At 34.2% G+C, this 27438-nt stretch overlaps 1 protein-coding gene and 1 long non-coding RNA gene across 19 annotated transcripts in view; one reads left to right on the top strand and one right to left on the bottom strand.

Annotated features, from left to right (window-relative positions):
• The window catches only part of LOC127728510 (ATP-dependent RNA helicase DHX8-like), a 54500-nt gene that overhangs the window by 10565 nt on the left and 16497 nt on the right, over nt 1–27438 (top strand). For all 18 annotated transcript variants that reach the window (XM_052235896.1, XM_052235902.1, XM_052235901.1 and 15 more), the window contains 10 exons: nt 7408–7723; nt 13577–13675; nt 15386–15496; nt 15815–16103; nt 16653–16753; nt 17926–18070; nt 20334–20512; nt 25277–25471; nt 25755–26027; nt 27075–27380. In XM_052235896.1, coding sequence (XP_052091856.1) covers nt 7408–7723; nt 13577–13675; nt 15386–15496; nt 15815–16103; nt 16653–16753; nt 17926–18070; nt 20334–20512; nt 25277–25471; nt 25755–26027; nt 27075–27380 — 2014 coding nt within the window. The remainder of the gene's footprint in view (nt 1–7407; nt 7724–13576; nt 13676–15385; nt 15497–15814; nt 16104–16652; nt 16754–17925; nt 18071–20333; nt 20513–25276; nt 25472–25754; nt 26028–27074; nt 27381–27438) is intronic.
• On the bottom strand, nt 1652–6843 carry LOC127728555 (uncharacterized). Its single transcript, XR_007994176.1, has 2 exons — nt 6799–6843; nt 1652–1786 (listed from the first exon to the last, which is right to left on the bottom strand). It is a non-coding gene; the product is annotated as an uncharacterized LOC127728555 (long non-coding RNA).

Raw genomic sequence — 27438 nt, 5'->3', positions numbered from 1 at the left:
TGACCAGGAGACAAAGCAATTTGGCCATTAACAGGGAACTTGGTTTTGAAAGAAAATGAAATGGGTTCCATCCTTGAAACAAAAACTATTTTTGAGATTGTATACCTGTAAATATTCGTCTGTTAAATTAAATTAAAATCAGATGTGTATAAATTCTGTTCTTGACATGCTTTATATTGAACAATTTGTCTGGTTAGTACAACAAGCAGACATTATGAAGATCCATGGATTAGTAATAATAACAAAAAATGAAGAAAAAAGGTATCATGTCAGTGTTGTTCACACTGAGATGGGATTTTTATTTTCAGTACATTTTTAACCGGATTTTCGAAGGAAAAATCGGTTATTGTTTTGGGGATGTCCCATGGGCAGGCGGGCCGGCGGCTGCCAAACAGTGTCCGTTCATTAACATGAAAACGCTTTGACGATTTTTTTTCAAATTTAGATATGTTGTTTCCTGTGACTAAATGAAGGTCAAGTTCAATTTTCACGGTTTTAGCTTTTCTCGTTGTTGAGTTGTAGACCTTTCAGTAGCCAAAAGGGATATTTATTATATGATTGAGTGATTTCCCTTTGAACAGAAATGGTGTAGTTAATAAGTTTATGTATAGATAGTCTATCAATGATTGTATCTGTTCAATTGATTTTAGTCAGGAGCTGTCAAAAATTTCTTTATAACTATTTTTTTTAAGTCATGTGTATTTTAAAGGTAGATGTCACAGTTGTTATGTGGTATTTTATTTTTGTTGTGTGTGTTAATGTTTGATTTTTACTTGATCCTGTTTGGGGGTCCAGATTTGCAAATATCATTAAAATTAGATAATAATCTATTTTTATTATACGACCGCAAAAAAAATTTGCAGTCGTATATTGGTATGATGTTGGCGTCGTTGTCGTCGACGTCGTCCAAAGACACATTGGTTTTCGCACTCTAACTTTAGTTTAAGTGAATGGATCTCTATGAAATTTTACCATAAGGTCCAATACCACAAAAGGAAGATTGGGATTAATTTTGGGGGTTATGGTACCAACAGTTAAGGAATTAGGGGCCAAAAAGAGGCCAAAAATAAGCATTTTTGTAACTTCCAGACATAACTTGTGTGTTAGTTTATGGATCTTTCTGAAATTGTACCACAAGGTTCCATATCACAAAGGGAATACTGGGATTGATTTTGGGGGTAATTGCCCAAAACTTTTAGGAATAAGGGGCCAAAAAAGGGGCAAAAAACAAGAATTTTTCTAGTTTCATGACAATAACTTGTGTGTAAGTGTATGGATCTTTCTGAAATTGTACTACAAGATTCCATATCACAAAGGGAAAGCTGGAATTGAGATTGGGGGTAATTGCCCAAAACGTTTAGGAATATGGGGCCAAAAATGGGCCAAAAATAAGCATTTTTCTAGTTTCCAGACAATAACTTGTGTTCAAGTGTATGGATCTCTCTGAGATTGTACTGCAAGGTACCATACCACAAAGGGAAGGCTGGGATTGAGTTTGGGGGTGATGAATCATAAGGGGGTTCACAAAATTTGGGGGAGGGATTTTTTTTCCTTTTTTTTTCTTTAAAATTTTCCATTTTAAATTGGTTATTTCTGATTTATATTTAAAAGCAAATAATAATGATATGGTTTGAATAGGTAAATTAAAAAATTTTAAGTTCTTAGACCACATTCATTCTGTGTCAGAAACCTATGCTGTGTCAAATATTTAATCACAATCCAAATTCAGTGCTGTATCAAGCTTGAATGTTGTGTCCATACTTGCCCCAACTGTTCAGGGTTCGACCTCTGTGGTCGTATCAAGCTGCGCCCAGCGGAGCATTTTATTAAAAGATAAATTTCATTACATTACATTGCGTAGATAAAGTTGTTGACATTGATAGATAAGTTGCAGATCTATATTACTTTGTGACAAATGAAAGAAAAAATATTGGGAACTATTAATTATATATATAAATTTAGATTACACTAAGTGTTTTTAAATAATTTTCACCTGTTATCAGATAAGAAAGCATGTGGTTAATATCAATCACACAATTATAATTGGAGTGACAAAATTATTTGAAAATTTTCTGTTTCCTAAGTGTTAATGATGATAAGCTCTGTAGGACAGTATAAATATAGTTTGAAATTTACTGTTCATTGTTAGACATTTTGAAGATAATTACAGATAAGTTTTATAGATTTTTAAAAGACATTGTATTAATGATTAAAGACATTTTAGATTTTTTTTTCTTTTCTTTGGTAAATTGTTTGAAAAAATTTGTGGTATGTTTTTTTTGTTATTGTTTGTTATTCTGTATAAACTAATTTTCTGAATGCTATATATATATTTTTTTTTCATGAAGTGAACTCCTTTAAAAACTAAGCTTATATTGTCTATTAATAAACATATACATTTTTATACGACCGCAAAATTATTGGTATGATGTTGGCATCGTCGTCATCCAGTATCGTCCTCGTCCGAAGACACATTGGTTTTCGCACTCTAACTTTAGTTTAAGTGAATGGATCTCTATGAAATTTTACAATAAAGTTCAATACCACAAAAGGAAGGTTGGGATTGATTTTGGGGGTTATAGTACCAACAGTTAAGGAATTAGGGGCCAAAAATAAGCATTTTTGTAACTTCCAGACATAACTTGTGTGTTAGTGTATGGATTTCTCTGACATTGTACCACAAGGCTCCATATCACATAGGGACTGCTGGGATTGATTTTGGGGTAATTGTCTCAAAATTTTAGGAATTAGGGGCCAAAAAAGGGGCAAAAAACAAGCATTTTTCTAGTTTCATGACAATAACTTGTGTGTAAGTGTATGGATCTTTCTGAAATTGTACTACAAGGTTCCATATCACAAAGGGAAAGCTGGAATTGAGTTTTGGGGTAATTGCCTAAAACGTTTAGGAATTAGGGGCCAAAAAGGGGCCAAAAATAATCATTTTTCTAGTTTCCAGACAATAACTTGTGTTCAAGTGTATGGATCTCTCTGAAATTGTACTGCAAGGTACCATACCACAAAGGAAAGGCTGGGATTGATTTTGGGGGTAATTGCCTCAAAATTGTAGGAATAAGGGGCCAAAAAGGGGCCAAAAACAAGCATTTTTCTAGTTTCCAGACAATAACTTGTGTTCAAGTGTATGGATCTCTCTGAAATTGTTCTGCAAGGTACCATACCACAAAGGGAAGGCTGGGATTGAGTTTTGGGGTGATGAATCTTAAGGGGGTTAAACAAATTTGGAGAAGAGATTTTCTTTCCTTTTTTATACGACCGCAAAAATTGAAAATTTTTTGGTCGTATATTGGTATGACGTTGGCGTCGTCGTCGTCGTCGTCGTCGTCGTTGTCGTCGTCGTCGTCGTCGTCCGGCGTCGTCTGGCGTCGTCCGAAGACACATTGGTTTTCGCACTCTAACTTTAGTTTAAGTGAATGGATCTCCATGAAATTTTACCATAAGGTTCAATACCATGAAAGGAAGGTTGGGATTGATTTTGGGGGTTATGGTACCAACAGTTAAGGAATTAGGGGCCAAAAAGGGGCCAACAATAAGCATTTTTGTAACTTCCAGACAATAACTTGTGTGTAAGTGTATGGATCTCTCTGACATTGTACCACAAGGTTCCATATCACAAAGGGAAGGCTGTAATTGATTTTGGGGGTAATTGCCTCAAAATGTTAGGAATTAGGGGCCAAAAAAGGGGCAAAAAACAAGCATTTTTCTAGTTTCATGACAATAACTTGTGTGTAAGTGTTTGGATATTTCTGAAATTGTACTACAAGGTTCCATATCACAAAGGGAAAGCTGGAATTGAGTTTGGGGGTAATTGCCCGAAACGTTTAGGAATTGGGGGCCAAAAAGGGGCCAAAAATAAGCATTTTTCTAGTTTCCAGACAATAACTTGTGTTCAAGTGTATGGATCTCTCTGAAATTGTACTGCAAGGTACCATACCACAAAGGGAAGGCTGAGATTGAGTTTGGGGGTGATGAATCATAAGGGGGTTCAAAAAATTTTGGGGGGGGGGGATTTTTTTTTTTTTCTTTTTTTTTTCTTTTTTTCCTTTTTTTTTTTCTTTTAAAATTTTCCATTTTAAGTTGGTTATTTCTGATTTATATTTAAAAGCAAATAATAATGATATGGTAGGAGATACACACCAAACAGGATGTGTAAATTATTATATAATAAGTATTGTGCAATAGCAAGAAATTTTCAATTGCACAGTATTGCACAATAGCAAGAAATCTTCAATTGCACAGTATTGCGCAATAGCAAGAAATCTTCAATTGCACAGTATTGCGCAATAGCAAGAAATATCCAATAGCACAATATTGCGCAATAGCAAGAAATTGTCAATTGTACAGTATTGCGCAATAGCAAGAAATAATCAATTGCACAGTATTGTGCAAAAGAAGATACTTCGTATAAATTGCTTATTTCTTGATCAATTTCAATGGGGTTTTATTCTTGAATTCTTGGGGTTCTTTAATATGCTGAATCTAACCGTGTATTAAGTTTTTAGATTTTGGGCCCCGTTTTTAAATTGGTCCACATTGAGGTCCAAAGGGTCCAAAATTTTACTTTGTTTGATTTCATCAAAAATTGAATTATTGGGGTTCTTTGATATGCCGAATCTAACCGTGTATTTAGATTCTTAATTTTTGGTTCTGTTTTCAAATTGGTCTACATAAAGGTCCAAAGGGTCCAAAATTAAACTTAGTTTGATTTCAACAAAAATTGAATAAATGGGGTTTTTTGATATGCTGAATCTAACCATGTATTTAGATTTTTGATTATGGGCCCAGTTTTCGAGTTGGTCCAAATCGGGGTCCAAAATTAAACTTTGTTTGATTTCAACAAAAATTGAATATATGGGGTTCTTTGATATGCTGAATCTAACCATGTATTTAGATTTTTGATTATGGGCCCAGTTTTCAAGTTGGTCCAAATCGGGGTCCAAAATTAAACTTTGTTTGATTTCAACAAAAATTGAATATATGGGGTTCTTTGATATGCTGAATCTAACCATGTATTTAGATTTTTGATTGTTGGGCCCCGTTATCAACTTTGTCCACATTGAGATCAAAAGGGTCCAAAATTAAACTTTGTTTGATTTCATCAAAAATTGAATATATGGGGTTCTTTGATATGCTGAATCTAACCATGTATTTAGATTTTTGATTATGGGCCCAGTTTTCGAGTTGGTCCAAATCGGGGTCCAAAATTAAACTTTGTTTGATTTCAACAAAAATTGAATATATGGGGTTCTTTGATATGCTGAATCTAACCATGTATTTAGATTTTTGATTATGGGCCCAGTTTTCAAGTTGGTCCAAATCGGGGTCCAAAATTAAACTTTGTTTGATTTCAACAAAAATTGAATATATGGGGTTCTTTGATATGCTGAATCTAACCATGTATTTAGATTTTTGATTGTTGGGCCCCGTTATCAACTTTGTCCACATTGAGATCAAAAGGGTCCAAAATTAAACTTTGTTTGATTTCATCAAAAATTGAATATATGGGGTTCTTTGATATGCTGAATCTAACCATGTATTTAGATTTTTGATTATGGGCCCAGTTTTCAAGTTGGTCCAAATCGGGGTCCAAAATTAAACTTTGTTTGATTTCAACAAAAATTGAATATATGGGGTTCTTTGATATGCTGAATCTAACCATGTATTTAGATTTTTGATTATGGGCCCAGTTTTCAAGTTGGTCCAAATCGGGGTCCAAAATTAAACTTTGTTTGATTTCAACAAAAATGGAATATATGGGGTTCTCTAATATGCTGAATCTAACCGTGTATTAAGTTTTTGGATTTTGGGCCCCGTTTTAAAATTGGTCCACATTGAAGTCCAAAGGGTCCAAAATTTAACTTTGTTTGATTTCATCAAAAATTGAATTATTGGGGTTCTTTGATATGCCGAATCTAACTGTGTATTTAGATTCTTAATTTTTGGTTCCGTTTTCAAATTGGTCTACATAAAGGTCCAAAGGGTCCAAAATTAAACTTAGTTTGATTTTAACAAAAATTGAATTTTTAGGGTTCTTTGATATGCTGAATCTAAACATGTATTTAGATTTTTGATTATGGGCCCAGTTTTCAAGTTGGTCCAAATCGGGGTCCAAAATTAAACTTTGTTTGATTTCAACAAAAATTGAATATATGGGGTTCTTTGATATGCTGAATCTAACCATGTATTTAGATTTTTGATTTTTGGGCCCTGTTATCATTTTTGTCCACATTGAGATCAAAAGGGTCCAAAATTAAACTTTGTTTGATTTCATCAAAAATTGAATTCTTGGGGTTCTTTGATATGCTGAATCTAACCATGTATTTAGATTTTGGATATTGGACCATAATAGGTGAATGTCCAATTTAAAATTTTTAAGTTCTTAGACCACATTCATTCTGTGTCAGAAACCTATGCTGTGTCAAATATTTAATCACAATCCAAATTCAGAGCTGTATCAAGCTTGAATGTTGTGTCCATACTTGCCCCAACTGTTCAGGGTTCGACCTCTGCGGTCGTATCAAGCTGCGCCCTGCGGAGCATTTTATTTCCTTTTTTTTTCTTTAAAATTTTCCATTTTAAATTGGTTATTTCTGATTTATATATAAAAGCAAATAATAATGATATGGTTTGAATAGGTAAATTAAACATTTTTAAGTTCTTAGACCACATTCATTCTCTGTCAGAAACCTATGCTGTGTCAAATATTTAATCACAATCCAAATTCAGTGCTGTATCAAGCTTGAATGTTGTGTCCATACTTGCCCCAACTGTTCAGGGTTCGACCTCTGCAGTCGTATCAAGCTGCACCCAGCGGAGCATTTTATTGTATTTAGATTTCTGATTTTAGGCCCAGTTTTCAAGTTGGTCCAAATAGGGGTCCAAAATTAAACTGCTTTTGATTTCAACTTGAATATATATAGGGTTCTTTGAAATGTTGATTCTAAACCAGTATTTATTTGCATTATAATTTAGATAATACCACATTGAGATCCAAAGGGTCCTAAATTAAACTTTTGTTTGATTTCATCAAAACTTGAATTCTTGTGGTTCTTTGATATGCTGATTCTAACAATGTACATAGATTTTGGATATTGGACCATAATAGGTAAATGTCCGATTTCAAATTTTTCAGTTCTTTGACCACATTCATTTTGTGTCACAAACCTATGCTGTGTCAAATACTCAATCACAATCCAAATTGAGAGCTGTTGTGTCCATACTTGCTCAACTGTTCAGGGTTCGACCTCTGCAGGAAAATCCGGTTTGCTGTCACTCTGACAGCCTCTTGTCTAACTTTTTTTAGCTGAACTGTATATAGTTTAATAATGGAATAAATGTCAAGATACATGTATAACCAAACTTAATTCAGCATGTTTTATAAATTTGTTTCAGAAAAAAGAAAAAGTCTAGAAGTAGATCTCGTGAAAGAAATCGTAACAGAAGTAGATCTCATGATGGTGACAGATTCAGAAGTAGAAGTCGGTCACCGTATAAGAAACATCAAAGAAACAGGTCAGACAGCCGTGAAAGGAAACGCCACAGAGATAGATCAGACAGCCGTGATAGGAGACGCCAGAGAGATAGATCTGACAGTCCTGACAGGAAGTATAGAAGAAGGTCAAGGTCAAGAAGTAGAGACAGAATTAAAGATAGAAAAGACAGAAAAATGAAGCATGAAGAGTTACCACTGGAACCAGTTGCTGGAATGGTAGGGTTAATAAATAGAATTTGAAAGATAATGTACATTTCCAGGCTTATTTGTCCATGTAAATTGATCAAGAATTAAAAATGCATTGTATCATAATTATTTTGTATCTACAACTTCTTCTAAACCCATATTTAGAATTTATTGAAACTCTATCAGAATCTTAACCATATAATGCCATTGTGCACCTCTTATTTAGTTTATCAATCAACATTATTGTTGGGTTTTCCTAAGCAAATTTCTTGTATGTGGGGGTAGGGGTATCATATTTGTGAACTAGCTTTTTGGACCTCTAGTATTACAATAGATAGATAGATATGTAACAGTATTATTGAAGTACAAAACTTCAACAATTAATTCTGCAAATTTGAGAACATTTTGAATAAATTAATTTTAGTACAGTTTGTCCCCAAATCATGCCTGTAGTATGAATACATGACACTTATCATTAAAGATAAATTGAAGTGATTGGAAAAAGGAAATCTACATCTAATCTCAAGGAATCTCTATAAAATGAATTAGATAAATCTTAATGTTGAAGCCCTATTAGGCAAAGGATAATACAGCATAGGATTTGTCTACCAAGTAGTAGTAGAGAAAACAGTTTGTCCATTTTTGGTGACCAAGTCGGTGTATTATCTTATATTCCCCATCATCTGAGTATAGAAAACAGTTTGTCCACTTTTGGTGACCAAGTCGGTGTATAATCTTATATTCCCCATCATCTGAGTATAGGAAACAGTTTGTCCACTTTTGGTGACCAAGTCAGTATATAATCTTATATTCCCCATCATCTGAGTATAGGAAATAGTTTGTCCACTTTTGGTGACCAAGTCGGTATATAACCTTATATTTCCCATCATCTGAGTATAGGAAACAGTTTGTCTACTTTTGGTGACCAAGTCAGTATATAATCTTAAATTCCCAATCATCTGAGTATAGCAAATAGTTTGTCCACTTTTGGTGGCCAAGTCGGTATATAATCTTATATTCCCTATCATCTGAGTATAGGAAACAGTTTGTCCACTTTTGGTGACCAAGTCTGTGTATGATCTTATATTCCCCATCATCTGAGTATAGAAAACAGTTTGTCCACTTTTGGTGACCAAGTCGGTGTATAATCTTATATTCCCCATCATCTGAGTATAGGAAACATTTTGTCCACTTTTGGTGACCAAGTCAGTATATAATCTTAAATTCCCAATCATCTGAGTATAGCAAATAGTTTGTCCACTTTTGGTGGCCAAGTCGGTATATAATCTTATATTCCCTATCATCTGAGTATAGCAAATAGTTTGTCCACTTTTGGTGACCAAGTCTGTATATAATCTTATAATCCACATCATCTGAGTATAGGAAACAGTTTGTCCACTTTTGGTGACCAAGTCGGTGTATGATCTTATATTCCCGATCATCTGAGTATAGGAAACAGTTTGTCCACTTTTAGTGACCAAGTCGGTATATAATCTTATATTCCCTATCATCTGAGTATAGCAAATAGTTTGTCCACTTTTGGTGACCAAGTCGGTATATAATCTTATAATCCCCATCATCTGAGTATAGGAAACAGTTTGTCCACTTTTGGTGACCAAGTCAGTATATAATCTTATATTCCCCATCATCTGAGTATAGGAAACAGTTTGTCCACTTTTGGTGACCAAGTCGGTATATAACCTTATATTTCCCATCATCTGAGTATAGGAAACAGTTTGTTTACTTTTGGTGACCAAGTCAGTATATAATCTTAAATTCCCAATCATCTGAGTATAGCAAATAGTTTGTCCACTTTTGGTGGCCAAGTCGGTATATAATCTTATATTCCCTATCATCTGAGTATAGCAAATAGTTTGTCCACTTTTGGTGACCAAGTCGGTATATGACCTTATATTTCCCATCATCTGAGTATAGGAAACAGTTTGTCTACTTTTGGTGACCAAGTCAGTATATAATCTTAAATTCCCAATCATCTGAGTATAGCAAATAGTTTGTCCACTTTTGGTGGCCAAGTCGGTATATAATCTTATATTCCCTATCATCTGAGTATAGGAAACAGTTTGTCCACTTTTGGTGACCAAGTCGGTGTATGATCTTATATTCCCAATCATCTAAGTATATAGGAAACAGTTTGTCCACTTTGAGTGACCAAGTCGGTATATTATCTTATATTCCCTATCATCTGAGTATAGCAAATAGTTTGTCCACTTTTGGTGACCAAGTCGGTATATAATCTTATAATCCCCATCATCTGAGTATAGGAAACAGTTTGTCCACTTTTGGTGACCAAGTCAGTGTATGATCTTATATTCCCAATCATCTGAGTATAGGAAACAGTTTGTCCACTTTTAGTGACCAAGTCGGTATATAATCTTATATTCCCTATCATTTGAGTATAGCAAATAGTTTGTCCACTTTTGGTGACCAAGTCGGTATATAATCTTATAATCCCCATCATCTGAGTATAGGAAACAGTTTGTCCACTTTTGGTGACCAAGTCAGTGTATTATCTTATATTCCCCATCATCTGAGTATAGAAAACAGTTTGTCCACTTTTGGTGACCAAGTCGGTATATAATCTTATGTTCCCAATTATCAGAGTATAGGAAACAGTTTGTCCACTTTTGGTGACCAAGTCGGTATATAACCTTATATTTCCCATCATCTGAGTATAGGAAACAGTTTGTCTACTTTTGGTGACCAAGTCAGTATATAATCTTAAATTCCCAATCATCTGAGTATAGCAAATAGTTTGTCCACTTTTGGTGGCCAAGTCGGTATATAATCTTATATTCCCTATCATCTGAGTATAGCAAATAGTTTGTCCACTTTTGGTGACCAAGTCGGTGTATGATCTTATATTCCCAATCATCTGAGTATAGGAAACAGTTTGTCCACTTTTAGTGACCAAGTCGGTATATAATCTTATAATCCCCATCATCTGAGTATAGGAAACAGTTTGTCCACTTTTGGTGACCAAGTCGGTGTATGATCTTATATTCCCAATCATCTGAGTATAGGAAACAGTTTGTCCACTTTTAGTGACCAAGTCGGTATATAATCTTATATTCCCTATCATCTGAGTATAGCAAATAGTTTGTCCACTTTTGGTGACCAAGTCGGTATATAATCTTATAATCCCCATCATCTGAGTATAGGAAACAGTTTGTCCACTTTTGGTGACCAAGTCAGTGTATTATCTTATATTCCCCATCATCTGAGTATAGAAAACAGTTTGTCCACTTTTGGTGACCAAGTCGGTATATAATCTTATGTTCCCAATTATCAGAGTATAGGAAACAGTTTGTCCACTTTTGGTGACCAAGTCGGTATATAACCTTATATTTCCCATCATCTGAGTATAGGAAACAGTTTGTCTACTTTTGGTGACCAAGTCAGTATATAATCTTAAATTCCCAATCATCTGAGTATAGCAAATAGTTTGTCCACTTTTGGTGGCCAAGTCGGTATATAATCTTATATTCCCTATCATCTGAGTATAGCAAATAGTTTGTCCACTTTTGGTGACCAAGTCGGTGTATAATCTTATATTCCCAATCATCTGAGTATAGGAAACAGTTTGTCCACTTTTAGTGACCAAGTCGGTATATAATCTTATATTCCCTATCATCTGAGTATAGCAAATAGTTTGTCCACTTTTGGTGACCAAGTTGGTATATAATCTTATAATCCCCATCATCTGAGTATAGGAAACAGTTTGTCCACTTTTGGTGACCAAGTCGGTGTATGATCTTATATTCCCAATCATCTGAGTATAGGAAACAGTTTGTCCACTTTTAGTGACCAAGTCGGTATATAATCTTATATTCCCTATCATCTGAGTATAGCAAATAGTTTGTCCACTTTTGGTGACCAAGTCGGTATATAATCTTATAATCCCCATCATCTGAGTATAGGAAACAGTTTGTCCACTTTTGGTGGCCAAGTCGGTATATAATCTTATATTCCCCATCATCTGAGTATAGGAAACAGTTTGTCCACTTTTGGTGACCAAGTCGGTGTATGATCTTATATTCCCAATCATCTGAGTATAGGAAACAGTTTGTCCACTTTTTGTGACCAAGTCGATGTATGATCTTATATTCCCCATCATCTGAGTATAGGAAACAGTTTGTCCACTTTTGATGACCAAGTCAGTTTATAATCTTATATTCCCCATCATCAGAGTTGTCAACATATATGGTCGTATGAAAGTAGACTTTCATGTCTCAAATTGGAATAACAGCAAAGTCTGGTTGCTATGAAAAATGTGGTGAGTAAAGTCATATGATATGTCTCCTTTGCTGGATGTTTGATAATACCTTGTCAGCTAGAACGTAACAAATCCTTCTCTAGTACCGGTAATTAATTTACGTTATCACCTTGAATATAACATATACTGTTGCCATCAATCAACAATTATTGTTTCATGCTACTTTAAAGGTTTTTATCAAGTTATACTTTTTCAGTTATTATAAGTAATAGGACAACTACATTTGGTTCAAAGTATACATGTCCATCAGACATGGTTCACCTGACCTTGACCTCATTTCATGGATCAGTGATCAATGCTAATTTTCGTGATCAGTTCCATTTCTCAGATATTTTAAGCAATAGGTCAACTATATTTGAATATTAAAAGTTGGACATGTATATGGATCTGATTACTTTCAATGTAATTGATTAAATTACAATTACTTTGTCAATTTTACGATTAAATTAAATTAATGATTAAAATTGAGAATGTGTCAAAGAGACAACAACCCGACCAAAGAGCAGAAAACAGCCCAAGGCCACCAATGGGTCTTCAACACAGGAAGAAAATCCCACACCCGGAGAGGGGCTTCAGCTGGCCCCTAAATGTGTACTAGTTCAGTGAAAATGGACGTCACACTAAACTCCGAAACATATAAATGAATTTAAAATTGAAAAAAAAATACAAGATTACACCATTTCTCAAAGAAACTAATTTAATTAATGATAACATTGGCAAGTAATTATGATTACATCTGATTACAATGAGTTTCAAAATAATCCATTTGAATGATGTTAATGAATAATGGTTTTAACTGTAGCACTTTTTGAGAAAGGATTTTATGTGATGTGATAAAAATAATAACTTCAAACTTCATATTTTATAAAATCGTTACATGCTTAAAGTAAACAAAACTATTTTAATAATTAATATATCTATTAAATATGAATAATAAAAATGTTCATTTAAGACATGATATATTGACCATAAACATAACTTGAGATTTTTTTTAAATTTAATCAGAATTTAATCAAAAAGTAATCAGGATTACAAAGTATTTTGAAAAGTAATTGATTAAATTAAATTACATGTAATCAGATTTTTGGCAGATTAATGATTACTATGTTTACTAGAAAAATTGTAATCGATTACAACTGATTAATGATTACAATTACAATTAACCCAAGCCTGTCTGACCTTGACCTCATTATGGTTCATGGGTCAATTATTTCGTGATTAGGTTGTTTCTTCAGTGGTCAACTTTCTTGGTGTATTGAATGATTGTAAGGTTATGATGTATGTCTTGCAGTGTTCATCTGACCTTTTCCCTCAATACCTTTATTAAGATCTTGATATTTTAAAGACTTTCAACTTAAAATTAAATTATTTCTCTTATATAATAAAGCAGGTGTGACATTTCAGCATGTGCACTCTTGTATTTATTCTGCTCATGAAAATGAATGAGAAATGTTTTTCTTACTTCTATTGAATTGGTTCCTTATTTTTAGAGCACCATCCAATGCCTACTATGAATGATTGAATGAAAAATTCTATAAAATATTAAAAATGGTTTACATATATATATATATTTATTTATTTTATTTTAGATATTTGATGGAAGAGTGACTACATTGATGCAGTTTGGATGTTTTGTTCAATTAGAAGGACTAAGAAAGCGGGTTGAGGGACTTGTACATATTTCACAGGTTAGTTTAAATTTTTTTTTTAATTATTTGAAGGTGAATGTACAATTTTGAATATATCATAACCTTTACAGTAGTATCACCAAACCTGGATAAATCATTTTGTAGGTAATTACTTAAGAGAACATTAGTGTGAGGAAATTACTGTGTATGTCAAACTAAAGCCAGTTATACTTTCCAATTATGCAATAGCAGTTTAAAGTATAACATATGTATAAAGAGTGAAAAGCTATCTTGAGATCACAGATTCCCCAGTCTGCCATACCTTTATCATTTTTCAGAGAAACACGACCCACAATTTGGTAAATGTCATTTTTTGGTCCATTGCATGTTAAAAAAACTTTGATAAATTTGGAAGGTCCATTCTAAAGTATTCCTTCCAAAACCAAAAATGTTATGCTGAAAGAACATTAGAATCACTGTATTGAGAAAGGATAAATATTCATGGGGCAATGAAAAATACTGCACTTACTATTAATCCTTAGCTGATTTAAACTTTCCTGGACAGGTTGATTATTTTTATGCCCCCTCCATAGCGGAGGGGGCATTCAGTTTTACCCTTGTCCGTCTGTACGTCCGTCCATACATACGTATGTACATCCCAAAATTGGTTTCTGTTCTCTAACTTTAGTTTGCCTGAACCAAATGTTATGAAACTTATACACAATGCTTATTACCACAAAACACAGATCAAGTTTGAATTTTGGTGGCGTCACTATTACTGTTCTAGAGTTATGCCCTTTACAAATTGAAAAATTGCTGAATTTTTCGTTTCTGTTCTCTAACTTTAGTTTGCCACAACCAAATGTTATGAAACTTATACACAATGCTTCTTACCACAAAACATGGATATAGTATGAATTTTGGTGGCATCACTTATACCGTTCTAGAGTTATGCCCCTTTACAAATGGAAAAATTACTGAATTTTTCGTTTCCGTTCCTTAACTTTAGTTTGCCTCAACCAAATGTTATGAAACTTATACATACTGCTCATAACCACAAAACACAGATCAAGTTTGAATTTTGGTGGCGTCACTTTTACTCTCCTAGAGTTATGCCCCTTTACAAATGGAAAAAATTGCTGAAATTTTGTTTCTGTTCTCTAACTTAAGAGTGCCTCTACTAAATGTTATGAAACGTATACACAATGCTTATTACCCCAAAACTCAGATCAAGTACAAATTTAGGTAGCATCACTTTTACAGTTCTTGAGTTGTGTCCTTTTATAACTTTATATGCAAGTGGGGGCATCATCTATGTCCATGGACACATTCCCCATTTATTTTCTAATCAATGTGTGGCTTGTTTAATCTCAGTTCTTCTTTGGTCAAAATTTAATTATGACTTCCAATTTTCTTGCTTTACTCTGAATTTGCTATTGTGATTTCACCAAAAAAAAACGACCATGCCTAATGACAACACGTAGAAAGAAACACATCATTGATCATTCAAAAAGTTTGCCAACCTAGCGGCTTATATCATTAGAAAAACAGATTCATCCACCACTGAATTTTGTGCAATTCATTTTTCTCCATTCTCTTTCAATCATTTAATTTGAATATTTATCTGTCTCCAGTTGAAAAATGCTGTATCACACTCAATGCAACGGTAGAATCTATATTTATATAGTTTGACTTTTGACAACGGAAGAATGCATACTGTACTATGTTAGAACATCCTGTTGACAGTGAACATATTTAATTTCATTACAGTTAAGAAGAGAAGGGAGAGTGTCCCAGGTCAGTGATGTAGTGTCGAAAGGCCAAAGAGTCAAGATTAAAGTATTGTCTTACACTGGGAATAAAACTAGTCTTTCCATGAAGGTAAGTCCAAAATTTGAGAAATTCTTCAGCCTTGTAACTATTTTCAAAACAACTGTTACAAATCATTCCTTAATTATAAATAAAGATGTATTATTTATTGCCTTCTATGTACAAGAATGATAAACAGTAAAAATCAACAGAATGCATTTATGTTTAAAAATTAGAGATATCCAGTATGTAGTGATTTGACATATTCAAACACCTAGGTTATAGAAAGTTACACTGTTATATACTCTTCATATAAAATACAATGTTTTGCTTCATTCAGTTGTGTGTGTAATTCACATCTATTTTATACCTTTTCTGAATCATTTTTAGGATGTAGATCAAGATACTGGAGAAGATATTAACCCCAGTCAGACAAGGTCATTAACTGGTGGAGAGGTTAAAGATGAAACAGAGGCTCGTAATCCTGATCGTCCAACAGTACAGGCATTACTGGACATGCCTGATCTTGATGAGGTCAAAGATGTGAAAAAAGGTCGTAGAATGACATCACCTGAGAGATGGGAGATTAATCGTATGATAGCAGCCAATGTAATAGACAAATCTGAATATCCAGATTTTGATGAAGAGACAGGATTACTACCAAAAGAAGACGATTCAGGTTTGTGTATATATGAAGTTAGTACTCTGAAGTTAGTTGAAAATTCCAGAACTTTCTGAATTTATTCAGATTGATAAGAATTTTGTTTTTGTTCTAAAAAAGGGTTCTGCACCAAAATAGAGTTATATTTGTATGATATTATATTGCTTTTGCAAGATTTGGTAATAGATATACAGTTCAGATAATATGTGTCAATGATAATGCAATGATCATATGATAAAATTTCAATACACAGTCCTTTAAATTGATAAATAAGGAAATATCAATGTGGAGTATATATGCACAAAACAGTAACCCAACAACAGAAAACTCCAAAAGACTTGCTGTTTACCTTTGAAAAAAATGTATACTTCTTTATTGTTTGTTCTGCATGAAGAGTTAATTATGTGAATGAGATATTTACTGCTGCATTTGGATACATTTGCATTCCAGTTGAATAAGTCTTAAAAGCTTGTAAGCGGGAAACTAAAACATATCATTTTGATAAGGAAATATTAAATGCACTACTTGTAACATCATGGTTAAATCTCTGTTGATTTTATTTTACAGATGAAGACGTTGAAATAGAAATGGTTGAAGAAGAGGCTCCATTTTTAGCAGGAGTTGGAGGTAGAGGAGGATTAGATCTGAGTCCTGTAAAAATTGTAAAGGTATAAAATCTATCATACTTACTACTGTCTAAAAAGTTTGAAAATCTTTTCCTATTTCTCCATAAGTTACCCTCATGATACTGTAGCACTTGCTGTGAGACAATGAACCCTGCACATGTTCATAATCCTTTCACAAGTCAGGAACATTAGTGTATATTTTTTTTGTAATGTTTTTGTCTTTTAGGTAATTTTAATGTTACTGATAGATCTTTTTTTTAATTTATTCACAAATTTTCTAGACTTGGGGTGGTTTAAAGCTTGGCATAATGTAAAGCCAGTTGTCTAATTTTGAAGACTTTGTTGACCTATAGATGTTGAATTTTTTTTTTTATGAGGTTGCTGTCTTTCAAACTTTCCCTAAAGTATTGACTGGATTTCAATGAAACTTTCAATCTTATCTACTGTTCAATTGGAGTTTCCCATGGACTGCAATATCTAAATAAAGGGGTAATCACTTGTATCATCAATTTCACTTAAACCTCTGGCTAGAATCTGCCTTGCATAATGGTTTTCCTATCTATTTTGTTTTTCATAGATTTTTGAGGTTTTCCACAGCAAAATATGGCCTTTAATATGTGTTTTTGGTCTAAAGAGGTAGGCATATTGTATCTGCAGCTTCTAACCAATTGACTTGATTACAATTAACATTTCAAGTACATGTAATTCCTTTTTTCTAAATCCATTTTGCATCTTTTATTGTACAATTTATTGGAATAAATTATGGAGGATTCATACAGTAAAACACAAAACTTTGCAGTCTGTTATAACGAGGGAGCAGGGGTATAAGGATTTGTGCACTCTACTCATAATTTTATTAAATTAGAGATAAAATCAATGTATTTAACTTCATGAATTTTTTATTTTAAAATTATTGGAAATTATATTAATGATTTTGAATGCAAAGTTCAACCACATGTGCAAAATCATGGTTAAAGATCTGCTGGTTTTATTTTCCAACTGAAGATAAGGATCTCATTTGTAAGTGATAATATTTAATAAACCTTGTACAAAAAAGCAAATCATCAGATTGTGTGAAACATAAAAAAATGAAATCATTTGAGTCCTCTAGATTATGAATATGTAATACTTTTGGATAAATTTGTTAAATATGCATTATGGTACTTGTGTTGTGTTGATGTTAAACCAGTATTCAAATCGGTCATTTTTTGTAGAATCCTGATGGTTCATTATCACAAGCTGCCATGATGCAGAATGCCTTACAGAAAGAAAGACGGGAAGTAAAACAGATTCAGAGAGAGGCTGAGATGGAGGTTCCAGCAGGGTTAAATAATAACTGGACAGATCCCATGCCTGACAGTATGTGCAGAACTCTTTAAACCTTAATGCACTGTGAAGACAGTGACTTTTTTCCCTGGTACTGAATGAAAAAATGGTCAATGAATTTTAATGACAAAGAATTTCAATCACAATTCCTCAAGTTCTGGAGCTCATGGGTTCAATTGCTGGGACTAACCAACTGCTTGATAATTGGTATTTATTGGTCCTCTGCTAAGCAGGCAGCATTAAGAGCACATGCTATTTGGCTCAGAGTCAGAATAGTGTGTCCTGTCTTCCTACTGATGTACCTTGTGAACTAACACATTCAAAATCAAGCTCAGCTTTTTATACGACCGCAAAAAAATTTTTGTGGTCGTATATTGGTATGACGTTGGCGTCGTCGTCGTCCGAAGACACATTAGTTTTCGCACTCTAACTTTAGTTTAAGTAAATGGATCTCAATGAAATTTTACTATAAGGTTCAATACCACAAAAGGAAGGTGGGGATTGATTTTGGGGGTTATGGTACCAACAGTTAAGGAAAAAGGGGCCAAAAATAAGCATTTTTGTAACTTCCAGACATAACTTGTGTGTAAGTGTATGGATCTCTCTGACATTGTACCACAAGGTTCCATATCACAAAGGGAATGCTGGGATTGATTTTGGGGGTAATTGCCTCCAAATTTTAGGATTTAGGGGCCAAAAAGGGGCAAAAAACAAGCATTTTTCTAGTTTCATGACAATAACTTGTGTGTAAGTGTACGGATCTCTCTGACATTGTATCACAAGGTTCCATATCACAAAGGGAATGCTGGGATTGATTTTGGGGGTAATTGCCTCAAAATTTTAGGATTTAGGGGCCAAAAAGGGACAAAAAACAAGCATTTTTCTAGTTTCATGACAATAACTTGTGTGTAAGTGTATGGATCTCTCTGACATTGTATCACAAGGTTCCATATCACAAAGGGAATGCTGGGATTGATTTTGGGGGTAATTGCCTCCAAATTTTAGGAATTAGGGGCCAAAAAGGGGCAAAAAACAAGCATTTTTCTAGTTTCAAGACAATAACTTGTGTGTAAGTGTATGGATCTTTATGAAATTGTACTACAAGGTTCCATATCACAAAGGGAAAGCTGGAATTGAGTTTGGGGGTAATTGACTAAAAAACTTAGGAAGAAGGGGCCAAAAAGGGGCCAAAAATAAGCATTTTTCTAGTTTCAAGACAATAACTTGTGTTCAAGTGTATGGATCTCTCTGAAATTGTACTGCAAGGTACCATACCACAAAGGGAAGGCAGGGATTGATTTTGGGGGTAATTCCCCCAAACATTTAGGAATTAGGGGCCATAAAAGGGCAAAAAAACAAGCATTTTTCTAGTTTTAGGACAATAACTTGTGTGTAAGTGTATATGAAATTGTACTGCAAGGTTCCATATCACAAAGGGAAAGCTGGGTTTGAGTTTGGGGGTAATTGCCCTAAACGTTTAGAAATTTGGGGCCAAAAAGGGGCCAGAAAACAAGCATTTTTCTAGTTTCCAGACAATAACTTGTGTTCAAGTGTATGGATCTTTCTGAAATTGTACTGCAAGGTACCATACCACAAAGGGAAGGCTGGGATTGAGTTTGGGGGTGATGAATCATAAGGGGGTTCAAAAAATTGGGGGGGGGGGAATTTTTTTTTTCCTTTTTTTTCTTTAAAATTTTCCATTTTAAATTGGTTATTTCTGATTTATATATAAAAGCAAATAATAATGATATGGTTTGAATAGGTAAATTAAAAAATTTTAAGTTCTTAGACCACTTTCATTCTGTGTGAGAAACCTATGCTGTGTCAAATATTTAATTACAATCCAAATTCAGTGCTGTATCAAGCTTGAATGTTGTGTCCATACTTGCCCCAACTGTTCAGGGTTCGACCTCTGCGGTCGTATCAAGCTGAGCCCCAGCGGAGCATTTTATTAGTCTATAACAAAGCACGGTTCATATTCATATCACATTAACGTTCTCGTCCTGGTATGCATGTTATGTTTTGCACTGGACATGAAACTCCAAATCATCATCATCATCATCATCATAAAATTTGTTTTGGATTTAACATTATTTAAACTGTTTAATGTTGACAAACCAAATACTCATTTCCTGTTACAGAAGCATATGAATAAGAAATGAGAATATTTGTCTCTCTTGCATTCAGGATCTCGTTTTTATTATTATTCTTAAATACTATTTCCTTTTAAGGTAAAGAGATCTTAAAACTAAAAAAGTAAAACAAAAGGCTACATTCCAAACTGGTTTTATTACAGGTAGTAGACAGCTGGCAGCAAACATTAGAGGTGTAGGAATGACTCCACAAGACCTCCCAGAATGGAAGAAACATATTGCTGGTGGCAAAAAGGCATCATATGGAAGGAAAGAGAAGAAATCATTGTTAGAACAAAGACAAAGTTTACCTATATATAAACTTAAAGATGAACTGTTGAAGGTTGGTCAGGATGTTTGAGTGTGTTAGTGCCATGGCATTTTGTCTTTCTTTTTCTTTTGACAAACTCTATTTAAAATCATGGCAACTATGTTGCTTTTTAGCTCACCTGGCCCAAAGGGCCAAGTGAGCTTTTCTCATCACTTGGCTTCCGTCGTCTGTCGTCTGTCATAGTCCTTCGTCGTCCGTCGTCGTCGTCGTTAAGTTTTTACATTTTGAACTTCTTCTAGAGAACCACTGAATGGAATGAAACCAAACATGGCATGAATGTTCCTTATGAGGTGCTGACCAAGTGTTGTTACTTTGTAGCCGATCCATCATCCAAGATGGCCACCAGCAGGGGACTTAGTTTAACATAGGACCCTATGGGAAATACATACAAATGTCTTCTTTTAGAGAACCACTGAATGGAATGAAACAAAACATGGCATGAATGTTCCTTATGAGGTGCTGACCAAGTGTTGTTACTTTGCAGTCAATCCATCATCCAAGATGGCCGACAGCGGGGGATTTAGTTTAACATAGGACCCTATGGGAAATACATATAAATGTCTTCTTTTAGAGAACCAGTGAATGGAATGAAACCAAACATGGCATGAATGTTCCTTATGATGTGCTGACCAAGTGTTGTTACTTTGCAGCCGATCCATCATCGAAGATGGCCGCCAGTGGGTGACTTAGTTTAACATAGGACCCTATGGGAAATACATACAAATCATACCTGCCAACTTTTGAAAGTCCCCATGGGGGTTTTAGTGCGCGACAACAATTCTTTGCGACATATTTTGCGCGTGTTGTTTTGTGGTCTAGAAAAAGTGTCATATTTGTATGACGAGCTTACAAGCCTTTTTCTTAAGTTTATTAGCATGATTTTAGTTATTATTAATATATCAGTAGAAAAGATGAATCTGTAGCTAGAAGACCAGGATTTATTTTCTTGTGTTAGGATATTAAATGATTGTTGACGTTTAAAATTTAAAAGTATGCACAAAGAAGGACTTTATCAGGTTGGGAACAACACCCCAAATGAGGGGTAACCCCTCAATGTAAATGAGGGGTAACCCCTCAATGTAAGGACATTAAAAACCAATTTTAAGTACAAATGAGCACATATCTATATCATTTGAAGAAACTTTTCCTAAAGAATTATACATCAATCTGGTATTATGCATGTTTGGTTAAAACATGTCCAAGAATTTTGTAATGTTCCTGGTTTTTTATTGGACCCCTCATTTAGAAACGACTATAAAGTTGTTCCAAATATAATAAATGTTCCCACTTGTAAGTTAAAAAATCTAAATTTTCTTTTTTACAACAGTAAAATGACCCCTTGTCTTAATGTCTTGGGGGCAGTCCCTCATTTAAGGGATATACCCCTCATTTGGGGTTTTGTTCCAAACCTGTTTGTTTGGTCCTTGTGAAAAATGAAGTACAAAATGTAAAGTACATTGTACTTTAAATGATTTGCCCCATTTGGTAATTTAATTGAATACAAAAATGAGATATGTTACAGCAAGTGTAATGTCAATAAATTAGTGAATAAACTACTATTTATTATCTTTATGGTAGTACTGCATCATTGAATTTTGTCAATCAGCCATGCTTTTATTCTTAAGCTGTTTAAGAACCTCCTTGCAGATGAAAATTAACTTTCCATATTCACGATTTTACAATTCTGACTTACACACAGAAGTACAACACAAGTTCAAAATCTAGCATGTTAGAATATTCCTAAGAGAAAACGTTTTTGATTGGCTTATTAATTTGATCATGAGAAACACAGAATTTGATTGGCTGATCACGATTGTCTTCCCTTGGGAACAGTTCAAATTCGGGAAAAAATCATATTTTTCATGTAAATTTTCACAAAATCGTGTTTTAGTGTTTTTTTCACGATCACGATCGTGCAATCGTGATTAAGAATCAAAATCGTGTAGTACACACCTAAATCGTGAAAGTTGGCAGGTATGACAAATGTCTTCTTTTAGAGAACCAGTGAATGGAATGAAACCAAACATGGCATGAATGTTCCTTATGAGGTGCTGACCAAGTGTTGTTACTTTGCAGTCGGTCCATCATCCAAGATGGCCGCCAGCGAGGGACTTAGTTTAACATAGGACCCTACAGGAAATACATACAAATGTCTTCGTTTAGAGAACCACTGAATGGAATGAAACCAAACATGGCATGAATGTTCCTTATGAGGTGCTGACTGAGTGTTGTTACTTTGCAGTCGGTCCATCATCCAAGATGGCCAACAGCAGGGGACTTAGTTTAACATAGGACCCTATGGGAAATACATACAAATGTCTTCTTTTAGAGAACCAGTGAATGGAATGAAACCAAACATGGCATGAATGTTCCTTATGAGGTGCTGACCAAGTGTTGTTACTTTGCAGCCAATCCATCATCTAAGATGGCCGCCAGTGGGTGACTTAGTTTAACATAGGACCCTATGGGAAATACATACAAATGTCTTCTTTTAGAGAACCAGTGAATGGAATGGAACCAAACATTGCATGAATGTTCCTTTTGAGGGGTTGACCAAGTGTTGTTACTTTGCAGTCAATCCATCATCCAAGATGGCTGCCAGCGGGAGACTTAGTTTAACATAGGACTCTATGGAAATACATACAAATGACTTCTTTTAGAGAACCACTGAATGGAATGAAACCAAACATGGCAGAATGTTCCTTATGAGGTGCTGACCAAGTGTTGTGACTTTGCAGTCGGTCCATCATCCAAGATGGCCTCCAGTGGGTGACTTAGTTTAACATAGGACCCTACGGGAAATACATACAAATGTCTTCTTAAAGAGAACCAGTGAATGGAATAAAACCAAACATGGTATGAATGTTCCTTATGAGGTGATGACCAAGTGTTGTTACTTTGCAGTCGATCCATCATCTAAGATGGCCGCCAGTGGGTGAATTAGTTTAACATAGGACCCTATGGGAAATACATACAAATATCTTCTTTTAGAGAACCACTGAATGGAATGAAACCAAACATGGCATGAATGTTCCTTATGAGGTGCTGACCAAGTGTTGTTACTTTGCAGTTGATCCATCATCCAAGATGGCCGCCAGAGGGGGACTTAGTTTAACATAGGACCCTATGGGAAATACATACAAATGTCTTCTTTTAGAGAACCAGTGAATGGGATGGAACCAAACATGGCATGAATGTTCCTTATGAGGTGTTGACCAAGTGTTGTTACTTTGCAGTCAATCCATCATCCAAGATGGCCGCCAGCGGGGGACTTAGTTTAACATAGGACTCTATTGGAAATACATACAAATGTCTTCTTGTAGAGAACCACTGAATGGAATGAAACCAAACATGGCAGAATGTTCCTTATGAGGTGCTGACCAAGTGTTGTTACTTTGCAGTTGGTCCATCATCCAAGATGGCCGACAGCGAGGGACTTTGTTTAACATAGGACCCTATGGGAAATACATACAAATGTCTTCTTTTAGAAAACCACTGAATGGAATGAAACCAAACATGGCATAAATGTTCCTTCTGAGGTGCTGACCAAGTGTTGTTACTTTGCAGCTGATCCATCATCCAAGATGGCCTCCAGGGGGGACTTAGTTTAACATAGGACCCTATGGGAAATACATACAAATGTCTTCTTTTAGAGTACCAGTGAATGGAATGAAACCAAACATGGCATGAATGTTCCTTATGAGGTGCTGACCAAGTGTTGCTACCTTGTTGCCGATTTACTGTTCAAGATGGCCACCAGGATATTTTATTAAATAACGGAACCAATATTAAACCAAATTTGGCCTCAATCATTATTTGGGTATCTGTTATGATTTTTATCTATCTTTACATGATTTCTAAAACCAAAGTAGAGTCAGGTGAGCGACACAGACTCTTGAGAGCCTCTCGTTTTCTGTTTTACGCACTGTTAAAACATTTTTACCATAGAATATGAAATAACTAATGAAATGCTCCTGATGCAACATTACTTTATGTGCATATGATTGGTATGTTCATTTGTTAAGGATGACTAAACATTTTTCAAATTTAATTTTCTTTTTCACTAGGAAAAAGCCTTAAGCATTATGTCATTTTTGCTTAATAACAAGTTAAGAATTTATAAAACAAGTCTAAAATTTAAGAATAATTAACAATTTTTTGCTTTGCTTTAAATGAACTACCTGGAAATATTATTGATTTTAGTACTCGCCTTTGATTTATACATTATAATGGGAGCAGGACTAAAGCTCCCTGGACATAAGCCAACCTATTCTTTAACTATTTATGCAAATCAGACTGACCTGTAAGATTGATAATTGCCTCTTTATGATTTACTGTAAATTCAGAAATAATTGCAAGGTTTTTTAATGCATTTTTGTTTTTTCTTATAAAATTGCAATAATGAATTCACACAATAATTTTTTAATTTACAGTAGATGATTTCATTTTAATAAATTCACTTTAATAAATTCACATTATACAAATGATATATTTGATTAACAAGAACTTAAACACGCAGCTTTTGAATGTGCAATGAGGAAAATATTTTATGAAAAAGATTATATACATAAAACATGTAGGTGCCTTCATCCATTGTTTTGTATTTTATTGTATATAAGGTAATAAAATTCTTATTTCAATTGTCTATTGTCTAAAACAAATGGAATAAACGTTTTTAGTAAAACCATACAGTTAATATCAATATGGTAACATTCTAAACCTGCATGTATTTGCTTGCCAATTAACTAATTCATGTTTGATTTCTAATAATTTCAGGCAGTAAATGATAATCAGGTATTGATTGTAATTGGAGAGACTGGATCAGGAAAAACTACTCAGATCACACAATATCTTGCTGAGGCAGGTTACACAACAAAAGGGAAGATTGGATGTACCCAGCCTCGTCGTGTGGCAGCCATGTCTGTTGCTAAGAGAGTTTCAGAAGAATTTGGTTGTAGGCTTGGTCAAGAGGTATGTTTGATATTATTATAAACTTTATACTATTTCAATCCTTTCAAACTTTTTAACAGAAAAAAATATGTTTGATCTATATTTTTGCACCCGTCATTGCCATCACTTTTTTCATCCATAATAGTGGGTTATGTTATACAAAATTCTTCTTCTCTGAAACTACTTGTCCAAGGATTTGAACCTTGGTCTTTTTATTGCTTTTTAAATTACGGTGCATCATTTGTATAGAGAACTGGACCATTCCTGAGGCCCAATGATAAATCCTTTAACCTGTCTATTGTAGGTAGGTTACACCATCCGTTTTGAGGACTGTACAAGCCCAGAGACAAAGATAAAATACATGACAGATGGTATGATGTTGAGAGAATGTTTGATTGACCCAGATCTGTCTCAGTATGCTATAATCATGTTAGATGAGGCTCATGAGAGAACCATTCATACAGATGTCCTGTTTGGACTATTGAAGGAAGCGGTGAAGAAAAGGACTGGCATGAAATTGATTGTAACATCTGCAACACTTGATGCTGTTAAATTTTCATCTTACTTTTTTGAAGCAGTAAGTGTATTCAAGTGGTTTAAATTAATTTCTTGCATGAGACTTTTTAATAAAAAGAGAGTTAGCTACATAAGTTATATTATAAATAAAATATTGATCAAACACAAGGATAAATATTTAAAAAAGTCACAATGAAAGCTGAATGTGTTTATTATTCATTCAACATTTAAAATCCAATGGACCTTGTCCTACTTCAATTTTGCTAATGTTTTGACATATTTCTTTACCTCTAGCACCCAGGAATGATAATAGGCAAAATTTACAAAGTGGGCCTCAACTGAGAAGCACCTAAGCATTATTTTTGAAAAGAAACTGTTCTTGATATGACTGTGTAGGATTTTGCAAATTGTTTCTTTTTTTGAGGTGATTTATCATTTCATTGATGTAATGACAACATTAGCACATTTAGTAGTTATGTATCTGCAATTTTGGTCTTCCATCAACATCTCAGATCTTTTATTAGTATGTGCCAGATGAAAAGGGGCAGCCCTTTCTTCAAATACTGTGGATTCATTTATTTTCATGGGTATCAACTTTCATGGATTGAGGAAAACTTGCATGTTTGTGGATATTTCATTTTGTGGTTTTGCCCATCTCTGCATACAAATCATATATAAAATTTGTAATTCGTTGAACATTTGAATTCTTGGTTCACCTGTACCCACGAAACCAACGAAAATTGGTATCCAACGAATAATAATGAATCCACAGTAAGTGGTATTTTTTGTTTAAAATTTTATTTTGTGTTTAAATGCCATTAACCAGTGAAAGTTCATTATAACATGTAAAGGCAATAGGAAGGGAGGATAAGGTAGGCAGAAGTACTTATGCAGATTAAATATATATTTATGTAAGCCACCATTTCCCCCCATAATTGGTAGAACTTATCCAGTGAAAGTTTATACAGTGAGGAGGTTGGGGCAAATTAATATAGAAATAGAATATCTAATATTTACCTTTCTATACCATAACCATTATAGCAGATGTTTTATATAATTAGGATGTTTAGACAGATTATTTTAATGCCTTATGTCACTCTTTGTACAGCCTATATTTACCATACCTGGTAGAACTTATCCTGTAGAAGTGTTATACACTAAAGAGGCTGAAACAGATTATTTAGATGCATCCTTGATCACAGTGATGCAGATTCACCTAATGGAGCCCCCAGGAGATGTCTTACTGTTCCTGACTGGTCAGGAAGAAATTGATACTGCCTGTGAAATATTATATGAGAGAATGAAAGCCCTGGGTCCAGAGGTACCTGACCTGATTATCTTACCTGTGTATAGTGCACTGCCCAGTGAAATGCAAACAAGGATTTTTGAACCTGCTCCACCTGGCTCAAGAAAGGTAAATACATTTTAAATTGTTTTGCTGATAGAGGCAACTTACTTTCACTATCAAGTAA

This window comes from Mytilus californianus, unplaced genomic scaffold (assembly GCF_021869535.1).
Source record: "Mytilus californianus isolate M0D057914Y unplaced genomic scaffold, xbMytCali1.0.p SCAF_2, whole genome shotgun sequence".
In the NCBI taxonomy this organism is placed as follows: domain Eukaryota; kingdom Metazoa; phylum Mollusca; class Bivalvia; order Mytilida; family Mytilidae; genus Mytilus; species Mytilus californianus.
Note: the sequence above shows the minus strand (reverse complement) of the source record. Positions and strands in the feature narration are given on the sequence as shown.